Below are 12,379 nucleotides of genomic sequence, written 5' to 3' on the forward strand. Positions count from 1 at the left end.
CCAGATCCCATTCAATGAATGCCTTTAGTTCATTCCCAGGATAACCGGCGTGATCTCCTATGAGTTACAGCAGCCTGTAACCCATAGGATATCACGCCGGTCGTAAGAAAGGACCAGGGGGAACGAGGAGTGTTTTTTTTCTTCTACACGTTTGCATACATGGCTGGAGAAGCTTGGTGCCAGCAAAAAGGCACACACAAATCTGAGTGCAATACTTGTCTTGTTTTTAAATTGAAATTTTTTTTTTTTTTACCTACTACACTATGTTGGGCACCCTTTCTCTGTGAGTTTTTTTAGAGAAAGAAACGCAGCACCCAAATATCTAAAGATACTTAACAACCGTGGTAATACGGAATAGGATTGGTTATCCTGGGAATGAACCAAAGGCATTCATTGAATGGGATCTGGTGAGTGGCCATTTTTATGGGAAGAGCACGGAAGTGGTGAAATCACGTGGCATTTGAATATTTCACAGAAGGAATATAGATTAAGAGCACCTGGTTACTATGATGGGACTTTTTTTCTGTTGTCTTCTTTTTTTCCTTTTTTTTTTTCAGTAAAGGGAAGAGGCTCCACACAGGAACACTCTTGCACCTATATATATTTATATTTCCCGCACCAAACCAATTTTGGTCTGGTGACATTATAATATACACCTGTTTGTCTATAACATTTGTCTATAACATTTGTGCTATAAAGAATTGATACTTCTGTATGTTTGTTAGGGGGCTCTATTAGCCTGTTTTTTGGATATATTAACACACGCACGTATTAATGAGTGTTTTATAAGCACATATATATCTTTAACCAGTTCCCGACGGCTGTACGACTTTGTAGGGCCGCCGGGTGGCTCTGAATCTCTGGGAGGCCGTGTTTTTACGGCCGCCCCTTTCCTCGTTCCCCGCGCGCGCTCCCGAGCGCGCATCGGGGAACTCCTGTACTGGCCGTGTCCCTTGGACACAGCCAATTACAGATCGCGGTAAATAGCCAATCACAGCGGCTATTTACAGCGCGATTCTGTGGCCAATGAGAGATGATCTCAAATGTAAACATATGAGATCATCTCTCATTCACGGCTCTCCCTCCTCACACAGACAGCGCGTGTGAGGAGAGAGAGAGTCTGTGAGTAAAAAAAGTATCTAATGTGAAAAAAAAAAACGTGCCCAATCAGTGCCCAGTGATACCAGTGTCCATCTGTGCCACCAGTGTCCACCTGTGCCACCAGTGCCCAGTTCCCACCTGTGCCCAGTGCCCACCTGTGCCAAGTGCCCACCTGCCACCTCAGTACCCAATCAGTGCCCAGTGATACCTGTGCCACCAGTGTCCACCTGTGCCACCAGTGTCCACCTGTGCCAAGTGCCCACCTGTGCCAAGTGCCCACCTGTGCCAAGTGCCCACCTGCCACCTCAGTACTTTTCAGTGCCCACCTGTGCCACCTCATCAGTGCCTACCTGTGCCACCTCATCAGTGCCTACCTGTGCCACCTCATCAGTGCCTACCTGTGCCACCTCATCAGTGCCTACCTGTGCCACCTCATCAGTGCACATCTGTGCCGCCTCATCGGTGCACATCAGTACCCATCTCAGTGCCCACCTGTTTCGCCACATTAGTGCCATCTGTGCCGCCTCATCAGTGCCATCTGTGCCGCCTCATCAGTGCACATCTGTGCAATCAATCAGTGCACATCTGTGCCGCCTCATCAGTGCACATCTGTGCAATCAATCAGTGCACATCTGTGCCGCCTCATCAGTGCACATCTGTGCAATCAATCAGTGCACATCTGTGCCGCCTCATCAGTGCACATCTATTCCACCCCATCTCTGCCACCTCAGTACCCATCTCTGCCACCTCAGTACCCATCTCAGTGCACATCTGTGCCACACATCTGTGTGAAGTCGCCAGCAACAATGTCTAAGCGTCTCTATTCCACCGAGCAGGCATTTGCAATTATTGCCGCAAGTGACGAGAGCAACGGGGAGCTCTCGTCATCCGATTCCCAGCTGGATTCCGATTCGGATGTAGACTACGAGCCAGTCTACAGCAGTGGAACCGATACAGGCTCAGAGGGGGGAGATAATCAGCCCGCCAAAAGAAGGCGCTCTGGTGAGGCAGTGCCATCCACCAGCCCCGTCATGCCATCCACCAGCCCCGTCATGCCATCCACCAGCCCCGTCGTGCCATCCACCAGCCCCGTCGTGCCATCCACCAGCCCCGTCGTGCCATCCACCAGCCCCGTCGTGCCATCCACCAGCCCCGTCGTGCCATCCACCAGCACCGAAGTGCCATCCACCAGCACTGCAGTACCTCGGCAGCAAAGGCCAAGGACCCATGCAAGCCTTCCCTATGCCCTTCAGTACCCCTTGTGGCTTCCTCCAAATTCCGGAGAAGCCAACATTCCCCCTTTTACTGCCCAGCCAGGAGTCCAGGTGGACACGGACAATTTTTCACCAATACATTTTTTCAATTTATTTTTTACTGAGGAACTGCTTTCTAGCATTGTGGCCCAGTGCAACCTATATGCCCAACAGTTTATTTCCAACAACCCCACATCGTCTTATGCCCGTCCCTACAATTGGAGAGATCTAATAGTGGAGGAGTTCAGGATTTTTTTAGGCCTCACCTTTTGTATGGGACTCAACCCAAAAAACGAAAAACATTCATTTTGGTCCAAACGCCCCATTTATCATATGCCCGTCTTTTCTGCATCAATGCCCCGAAACCGATATTTCACGATCATGAGGTTCCTCCACTTCAATGATAACACCCAGTGCCTTCCCCGAAATGACCCAAATTTTGACAGGCTTTTCAAAATTCGCCCCTTATTAGATTATTTTTCAGAATTATTCCCCCAAATATATACCCCGGAACACATTTGTGTCGACGAGTCCCTAGTAAAATTTTGTGGCCGACTTAAAATCAAACAGTTCATTCCAAGCAAAAGAGCCCGCTATGGGGTGAAGATGTACAAGTTATGTGAACGAGCCACAGGGTACTTGTATTCCTTTTTGGTGTACGAAGGGAAGGACACCCAGCTGAATCCCCCCGATTGCCCAGACTACTTGGGATCAAGTGCAAAAGTTGTCTGGCAACTTATCACCCCCCTCCTGGATAAAGGATACCACCTGTACGTGGACAACTTCTATACGTCTCTTCCTCTGTTCCACAACCTGCACCGGAAAAAGACGCCATGTGGCACCGCCAGAAAGAACCGGAAAGGCTTTCCTCAAAGCCTTGTGAATACAAAGCTGAAGAAAGGGGAATCGGCGAGTCTGCGCAACAAGGAGGTTCTGGCAGTGAAGTGGAGGGACAGAAGAGACGTGTACATGTTGTCGTCCATCCACAACGATTCCTTTGTAGAAACCCGCAGAAGGCGTGGCACCACCATCCAAAAGCCCACCTGTATCCGGGACTACAATTCGTTCATGGGGGGAGTCGACCTAAATGATCAAATGATGGAACCATATCTACCCACAAGACGCACGTACCATTGGTACAAGAAAGTAGCTATTTATTTTTTTCATTTGGCCGTCTACAACTCCCATATTATTTACCGCAAATCCACCCAAAACCCCCTACCCTTCCTTGGCTACCTGGAGGAAATTACCACTTCCCTGATATTCCCGAACGACCTGCCCCAACACATCCGATCAGATGTTCTAAGTCGGCTCTCCGAACGGCACTTCCCGGATAAGATCCCTCCCACAGCATCAGGCCGACGAGCTCAAAAAAAATTTAAAGTGTGTGCCAGTGGAGGAGTCAGACGGGACACAGTTTATTATTGTGCAGAGTGTCCTTCACAACCAGGCCTCTGTGTAACTGACTGTTTCAAACGTTACCATACTAAACTAAAGTATTAGTTTAGTATGGTAAACGTAATCCTCCGTTCCTGCCTTCTCACCCCTTATGCCACTGCCTGCTTTGTAACTGACCCCGGCTTGTTATTGGACCACGCTTCTGCCTAATGATTTTGCAATACCGCTGCCTGATTTGGAATTGACCCTGGACTGTTTTTCGACCATTCTTCTGCCCAACGATTTTGTAATACCTCTGCCCGATTTGGAATTGACCCTGGACTGTTTTTCGACCATTCTTCTGCCCAACGATTCTGTAATGCCTCTGCCTGATCTGGAACTGTTTGACCATGCCTTTTGCCTGCCTCTTGGACTGATCTTGTACCCTGCTACTGGACTAGTGGGAACACAGGGGTCTCACATATGTGAGGGGCACCAGAAAAGTTTTTCTAGATGAAGAAAACTATTTTTTTTGTTTTTTCATCCTAGATTAGGGTCTGGTTGCCCGGAGGCTTCAAAGAGATTTGGGTGGGAGAAGCCTCTACCCCTGTCCCCATTCTGTCCTGAACGAGGCCCTCCTTCTGCCTGCTGCCTGTAGGACCTATGCCATCATGCCTCTGCCTGTTGCATGAACTGACCACCTGCAGTATCCCTGCCTGGACAATTGTGTATGCCGTTGCTGACCAAGTCCCTGCCTGCTGCCTGGACCAGTGCTATCCTGCTGTGTAGAACTGCGCTACTATTACCACAGGTAATCTTTTGTTTACGCTTTGCTCAGCATAATGTATTTTGGGGTGTAATTCTTGGTATGTGCATGCTATGTGTCTCTGGAACACCTGACGGTGTTCCTTGCATGTTGGATCTCTATATGTGGTCAGGCTGTGTAGAAGTCTCACACATGGGGTATCGTTTTACTCAGGAGTAGCAGAATGTATTTTGGGGTGTCATTTTTGCTATGTACATGCTATGTGTTGGAAATATCTTATCAATGGACAACTTTGTGTAAAAAATATGCGATTTCATTTTTTTTCCACATATTCCAAAAAGTTCTGGAAAAAAATGAACCGTTCAAAAGACTCATTATGCCTCATAGATTATACGTTGGGGTGTTCGCTTTCCAAAATGGGGTCATTTTGTGGGTAATTCCATTGTCCTGGTGTTCCAGGGCCTTCTAAATTGTAATAGGTTGTCAACTAGTTAGATGTGCAATTTATGCTCCTAAAACCCCTGATGGCGCTCCCTGCATGTTGGGCATTGGTATGTGGCCAGGCAGTGAAAAAGTCTCACACATGGGGTATCGTTTTACTCAGGAGGAGTAGCAGAATGTATTTTGGGGTGTCATTTGTGGTATGCACATGCCATGTGAGAGAAATAAGCTATTACGACACTTTTGAGAAATTTTTTAAATAAAAAATAAAAATCTTAATTTTGCAAAGTGTTTTGGGAAAAAATTACAACTTCAAATAACTCACCATGCCTCTTACTAAATACCCTGGGATGTCTACTTTCCAAAAAGGGGTTATTTGGGGGGCATTTGTACTTTCCTGGCTTGTTAGGGTCTCAAGAAATGAGATAGGCCTTCAATACATCAGGTGTGATCATATGTGATAATTTATTATGATTTGCACTATAGCTTGTAGACTCTAAAACTTTCACACAGACCAAATAATTTCCAAAAAATTTGGGTTATTTTTATCAAAGACATGTAGCAGTATAAATTGTGGTCAAAATTTATGAAGAAAAATTAATATTTTGCAAAATTTTATCACAGAAACTAAGAAAAAAACATATTTTTTCAAAATTTTCAGTCTTTTTTCATTAATAGCGCAAAAAATAAAAAACCCAGAGGTGATCAAATACCACCAAAAGAAAGCTCTATTTGTGGGAAAAAAAGGACAAAAAAATAATTTGGGTACAGTGTTGCATGACTGAGTAATTGTCATTCAAAGTGTGAGAGCCCTGAAAGCTGAAAATTGGTCTGGTCAGGAGAGTGTTTAAGTGCCCAGTATGGAAGTGGTTAAGAATACACATAAAATATACATTTTTCTTAGGGGATAGATATTTTGTTATGCGGTGGAAGTACACAAATAACGTCTATAGGTGTTAATTAATTATCACATAGAATTAAATATTCACGGCAACGCAATCCTTATTTTTTCACAAGCCTGGAATGGGCTACAAGACCATTGCCAAGAAGCTTGGTGAACAACAAAAAGTTTACACAAGGGCTAAACTGCGGATAGTGTGCAAATGTGGATCCCATAAACAGATAGTTAAGTATAACCCAGTGCAGCTGAACCACAAGCATATCTGGGGGGGGGGGGGGGGGGGCATACAGAAATACAGGCGCCAATGATCCAACTGCACTGTGAAGTCCCAGATCGGACAGTGGACCTGCTCACAGGTGCTTTCAGGGCTGGCTGGATGGCATGCTGATGCAAGAAGAGAAGCGGCGGCATGCGGGATGATGGTAAACCGCTCTACACACGCCTGCTTGCTGTGCCGACTACCATGCTGGGTGGACAACGTCCCAAGCTGGCAAAGACTGCAGACGGAAGGAACTCGGGGGCCAGCGTGACACGCAAGCCGTACTGTTGCCGTGACTGCGCGCTTGACAAAGCGCATGGAGTGCGGACTTCTTTTTGCTTTATATTGCCAAGCAGTTTTGTGAGAGGGTGACAACAGTTGGAGCGATTATTCGCACATGGAATAAACACAAAATAACTGTCAATCTCCCTCGGTCTGGGGCTCCATGAAGATCTCACCTCAGAGTTTCAACGACCATGAGATTGGTGGGGAATCAGCCCAGAACTACACGGGAGAATCTTGTCAATGATCTCAAGGCAGCTGGGACCATAGTCACCAAGAAAACAATTGGTAACACACTATGCCGTGAAGGACTGAAATCCTGCAGTGCCCGCAAGGTTCCCCTGCTCAAGAAAGCACATGTAAGATCCCATCTGAAGTTTGCTTATGAACATCTGAATGATTCAGAGGAGAACTGGAAGTGTTGTGGTCAGATGAGACCCAAATAAAGCTCTTTTGCATCAACTCAACTCGCAGAGTTTGGAGGAGGAGGAATTCTGCCTATGACCCCAAGAACACAAACCCCACTGCCAAAGATGGAGGTGTAAACAACATGCTTTAGGTGTGTTTTTCTGCTAAGGGGACAGGACAACTTCACCACATTAAAAGGACGATGGAAGGGGTCCATGTACCATCAAATCCTCGACCAAGGCATTGAAAATGGGTCGTGGATGGGTGTTCCAGCATGACAATGACTCAAAACACACGGTAACAAAGGAGTGGCCCAAGAAGGAGCACATTAAAGGTCCGGGAGTGGCCTAGCCAGTCTCCAGACCTTAATCCCATAGAAAATATGCAAAGGGGGCTGAAGGTTCGAATTGCCAAACCTCAGCCTCGAAATCTTAATGACTTGAAGAGGATCTGCAAAGAGGAGTGGGACAAAATCTCTCCTGAGATGTGTGCAAACCTGGTGGCCAACTACAACAAGAAACATCTGACCTCTGTGATTGTTAACAAGGGTTTTGCCACCAAGTACTAAGTCGAGTTTTGCAAAGGGGTCAAATTCATATTTCACTCAATAAAATACAAATCAATTTATAACATTTTTGAAATGTGTTTTTCTGGATTTTTTGTTGGTATTCTGTCTCACTGTTAAAATAAGCCTACCAGTAAAATTATAGAATGATGATTTCTTTGTCAGTGGGAAAATTTACAAAATCAGCACGGGATCAAATACGTTTTTGCCTCACTGTATATGTGCCCTTTCTGAATTGTTTTCTGCATACTATTAACAGGGGGTAGCCAGTTAACATAAATGGAGTTTTACAAACTGGTTAAAAATGCAAATTCATTTCAAAGTCTTTGCTGTGAACATTACAGGAAGGGATGACAACAACACTCATGTCAAGAGCTAATTATGTGACAAGCTTGAGGTCCTCGCCAACGCAGCACATGTGAGCCAGGAGTGTTGACGTGCGAGTGTCCACATAGTATAATGACAATGACATCCCTCCCATTTCCAGTGACTCAGCCTGTCAAATACTAAAAAAAGAGGTAACAATATTATCTGGAACAGATTATTCCAGGAAGCTTTAGGGTCAGTCAACAGAATATTTCAGTTACAGATTAAGTTTGCTGTGCTGAGTCACCCATTGATATTTGTATAACCCATTTGGGGCGTCCAGCAGGAATAAATTGCTAATGCTGTTCAAAGCTCTGCCCGTGCACATGCGATACTCCAGGGCAGGGATTCTCAACTCCAGTCCTCAAGGCGCCCTAACAGGTCATGTTTTCAGGATTTCCCTTAGAAGAAATGGCTGTGGTAATTACTAGGGCAGTGAAACTGATCAAATCACCTGTGCAAAATAATGTAAAGCCTGAAAACATGACCTGTTGGGGCGCCTTGAGGACTGGAGTTTAGAAACACTGCTCCAGGGGTGTTCCCATTACTCATATAACATTCTCTAACAAATAGAGTGGACTTCCCACATAATGGCCCCAGCAGGTGTGCAAATCTGGAAACGTATGCTGAAACCTCAGTCTCTAACAGTTATACGATATAAGGGTTGTCCTACAGTAGAAGTTTTTAGTCCAACCTTAGAGAGACAGCAACTTTGAATAGTTTATTCTCTTAATTTTCTAGCTTTTTTCTTGGTTTCACTGCTTCCAGTAGTGTTAGAGCTTTCATCCAATCATATTTCAGCCATCATGATGTATAGGTAATCCAGGCCTGCTTTTTCCATGTCTCCACTTTTTCCATTCTGAATTTTAAAGGTTACAGCCAAAAATTGCTGGAATAATGTAGATAGGACATTACTAAAGGCCTAGGAATGAAATGCATGACCCGCAACTGATAGGATGTAATAAAAGATGTCATTACATGCCTAGAGACCAGGTGTTACCTTCTTAGTAGTCATGCCCGTTCTTTAAGCGTTGCACATCCTAGAAGATGATTTAATAAACCAAGAAATAAAACAGGAGAAGCAAAAGTTTAGACCTGTGATAAAGTATCTGCATCAACAACTGATTGAAGCCAGAGCAAATCCATGAAAAAACGATTGCAATACTAGGCGAGGGTGGCTCTTTCTCCATACTGTACTGTAAAAAACTGAGCAACAGAGATTAAGCATGTTAAAATGTCTGCTAAAGGTGACCCCTGGTCAGCCAAACCATCAGAGGTCAAATCTCAAGAAAATGTGGACAAGATCCACAAAACAGTACTTTATGTTAGAAGGTTAAAGGTCAAAGAAAAACCCAGGACATGTCAAAGACAACAGATGATTTCATCCCGAGCAACACCAGGTAATAAAAAGATCAAGCAAAGACTGATCAGATGGAAAATATCATGGGGCAATCTTGCGCTGCTTAACGCCAATTTACAAACATTTCTGCAAATGTTTATAACGAGGAATGAAATGGGGCAACCAATCTTTCGCAGAGTTAAAGCAGCAATAGAAAAATATCACTCCAAGACACAAATCAGCAGTTACCACTGCCATCAGTTCCTTTAAAAAAAATGCTGTTTAGTGATGTTGTGGAACAACACTTTTGTTGTTGTGGGAGCCTATTTGAACACCCTTGGCAAATTTGGAGGAATAGCAGTGTAAGGACCTTCAAGAAAAATATGTCGAAAAATATCCCCACCAACCATGCATAGTGATGAAAAGAACGAATTCCTCATAAAAAGTGGAGTGAAGAAACACAGCTAAGCATAAAAACCAAAGGGAGTGAGCTACACGACACGCTGGAAGAGACTCCTGCGTTCCACTGGGCGGAACCAGGAAGTAATATACTACCTGGAAACCAACCTGTGGCTTGAGCGGGAGATGCCGATCGCTCCTTGGTAGATGCAGCCTGCAGAGGTTCACGGTTAATGGATTGATTCCATTGAAAGGCCAATAATTCATTTTATTCTGGCGAGTTTGAACCCTGAAGGGGCGAGTGTTCACACGGGGTGGATTAGAAGAGTGTGGTGGAAGGTGCACGCGGCTATCCTCTTTAAGGACTCCTCTCTGGACATTATTAGAAGCACTTTATTGTGTCTCTCATCTATCGCATATTTATGGTGTTGTTGGCCACTTCTGTCACTCAACACCAGAGCTGTTTGTATTTTATTGTCTTATTTATAGTTGCTAGAATACTTTCAACATAAAAACCATTGTGCCCAAAATATATCAGCTATTACTGACTGTGCTTTTATGGTTTATTTAAATAAATGAGTTCTAGCTTCACTTGCTGGAGTCTAGGTACATTGCTTATTTGGGAAAAGATTAAAAGTCTACGGCCAGTGTAGGCACCTTTGGAGGAACCGATCGTCTAGGATATATTTTCCTGAATAATCACTATACGCTTTCTACCGAACATAGTGAATATCTTCCTATAAACGAGCATGCTCGGCCAACACAAACACGCATGTTAATGCTTCAGTTAATATGCTCTCATATACACATTTTACATCTAATAGGAGAAATTTCTCTGTATATAAGGGATATTTTGATTTCCAGAAACCATAGATACAGGATGTTGTCGGAGGCAGGCTCTATCTGTCAAATCCCAAGAAGCAATATTTTATTTTAAAAAAAAACAACGCAGACAAGTTTTCATTTAACAAAAAGGAGTAACAGGGCTAATTATATTCATTCGTTAGGAGATTATCCTTCATCCAGATGTATGCTGAAGCTCTTGTGTCAGCAAGTTAACACTACAAGCAAGTTTCTAATAAAGCTTTTATGAATCGTACAACCCAAGAGCTGGAACTCAGGAGCTGATTACAGCTGAGGTCAGTGGTCTGAGAAATGATCAAGTCAGCACAATGACTGCTCTCTGCTGTAAACAATGGACCGGACTACCAAAATATACAGACTTATGAGTATAAGCTGCTTCTCGCAAAATGTCCCCACATAAAACGCACATGTGTTGCTTACCTGTGGATACTTGCGTTTGATAGACGTTAGAGCTCCCTCTGGAAGTTTGGCAAGTTCAGAATCTCGTACAGCGTGAACTGTTGTGGCTCTGGGCTGGTGCGTTAAGGCTTCCACCTATAATCACAAAATTGAAAAACATTGCAGGATTGGTATAGTTTGTACTGCTTGTGTTACTCATCTTAGGGATTCCACGTGGTCAAACAAAAAAAATTATATATATATATATATATATATATATATATATATATATATATATATATATATATATATATATATATAATGTTTGGGGGTTCCGAGTAACAAAAAAAGCTGATATTTTTTTCTTGTAGGAGAGAAATGTCAGAATTGGCCTGGGTGGGAACTGGTTAAAGCATATGTGCACGCATTACCCAAATTTACCCCCCACTCTCTTCCAATTTAGAGCATGTTTTAATATTACTTTTTTCCTTTACCCGGTTCCTCCAGTAAGAAACAACTTAATTACTCCCGTGAACATCATGCCGCGTACATACGATAATTTTTCGGCTTGTAAAAAACAACGTTTTTCAGCATCTAGAAAAAACGTTGTTTTTTCCAACTTCATCATTAAAACGACGTTGCCCACACACGATCGTTTAAAAAAAATGCTCTAGCAAAGCACGGTGACGTACAACACGTACGACGGCACTATAAAGGGGAAGTTCCATGCGGATGACGCCACGCTTTTCTGTCTGTTACAGCTTGATGAATGTGCTTACTCCATTACGAACGGTAGTTTTACCAGAACGAGCGCTCCCGTCTCATAACTCGCTTCTGAGCATGCGCAGATTTTTCACGTCATTTTAGCCCACACATGATCATTTTTTACAACTCGAAAAACGACATAGTTTAAAACGACGTTAAAAAATGCAGCATTCGTTTTTCAGAAGCCGAAAAATTATGTGAAGCCCACACACGATCATTTTAAATGCCATTTTTTTTAAAACGTCATTTTTTACAAGCCAAAAAATGATCGTGTGTACGGGGCATCAGGCATCTAAAATTCTTGCATGAGCTTAGTTCATACTGATGTCAGCATGCCCAGGAGGCATTTACAACACTCAAACAGAAAGATAGGTACAGTGAGGAAAATAAGTATTTGAACACCCTGCTATTTTGCAAGTTCTCCCACTTGGAAATCATGGAGGGGTCTGAAATTGTTATCGTAGGTGCATGTCCACTGTGAGAGACATAATCAAAAAAAAAAATCCAGAAATCACAATGTATGATTTTTTTAACTATTTATTTGTATGATACAGCTGCAAATAAGTATTTGAACACCTGAGAAAATCAATGTTAATATTTGGTACAGTAGCCTTTGTTTGCAATTACAGAGGTCAAACGTTTCTTGTAGTTTTTCACCAGGTTTGCACACACTGGAGGAGGGATTTTGGCCCACTCCTCCACACAGATCTTCTCTAGATCAGTCAAGTTTCTGGGCTGTCGCTGAGAAACACGGAGTTTGAGCTCCCTCCAAAGATTCTCTATTGGGTTTAGGTCTGGAGACTGGCTAGGCCACGCCAGAACCTTGATATGCTTCTTACAGAGCCACTCCTTGGTTATCCTGGCTGTGTGCTTCGGGTCATTGTCATGTTGGAAGACCCAGCCTCGACCCATCTT

The 12,379-nt window shown here is 43.7% G+C and overlaps 1 protein-coding gene across 2 annotated transcripts in view; it reads right to left on the bottom strand.

Annotated features, from left to right (window-relative positions):
- PNPLA7 (patatin like phospholipase domain containing 7) overlaps window positions 1–12,379 on the bottom strand; it is a 413,102-nt gene that overhangs the window by 196,285 nt on the left and 204,438 nt on the right. For both annotated transcript variants that reach the window (XM_040324512.1, XM_040324513.1), the window contains one exon: window positions 10,742–10,855. In XM_040324512.1, coding sequence (XP_040180446.1) covers window positions 10,742–10,855 — 114 coding nt within the window. The remainder of the gene's footprint in view (window positions 1–10,741; window positions 10,856–12,379) is intronic.

Source organism: Rana temporaria, chromosome 9, assembly GCF_905171775.1.
Source record: "Rana temporaria chromosome 9, aRanTem1.1, whole genome shotgun sequence".
In the NCBI taxonomy this organism is placed as follows: Eukaryota; Metazoa; Chordata; class Amphibia; order Anura; family Ranidae; genus Rana; species Rana temporaria.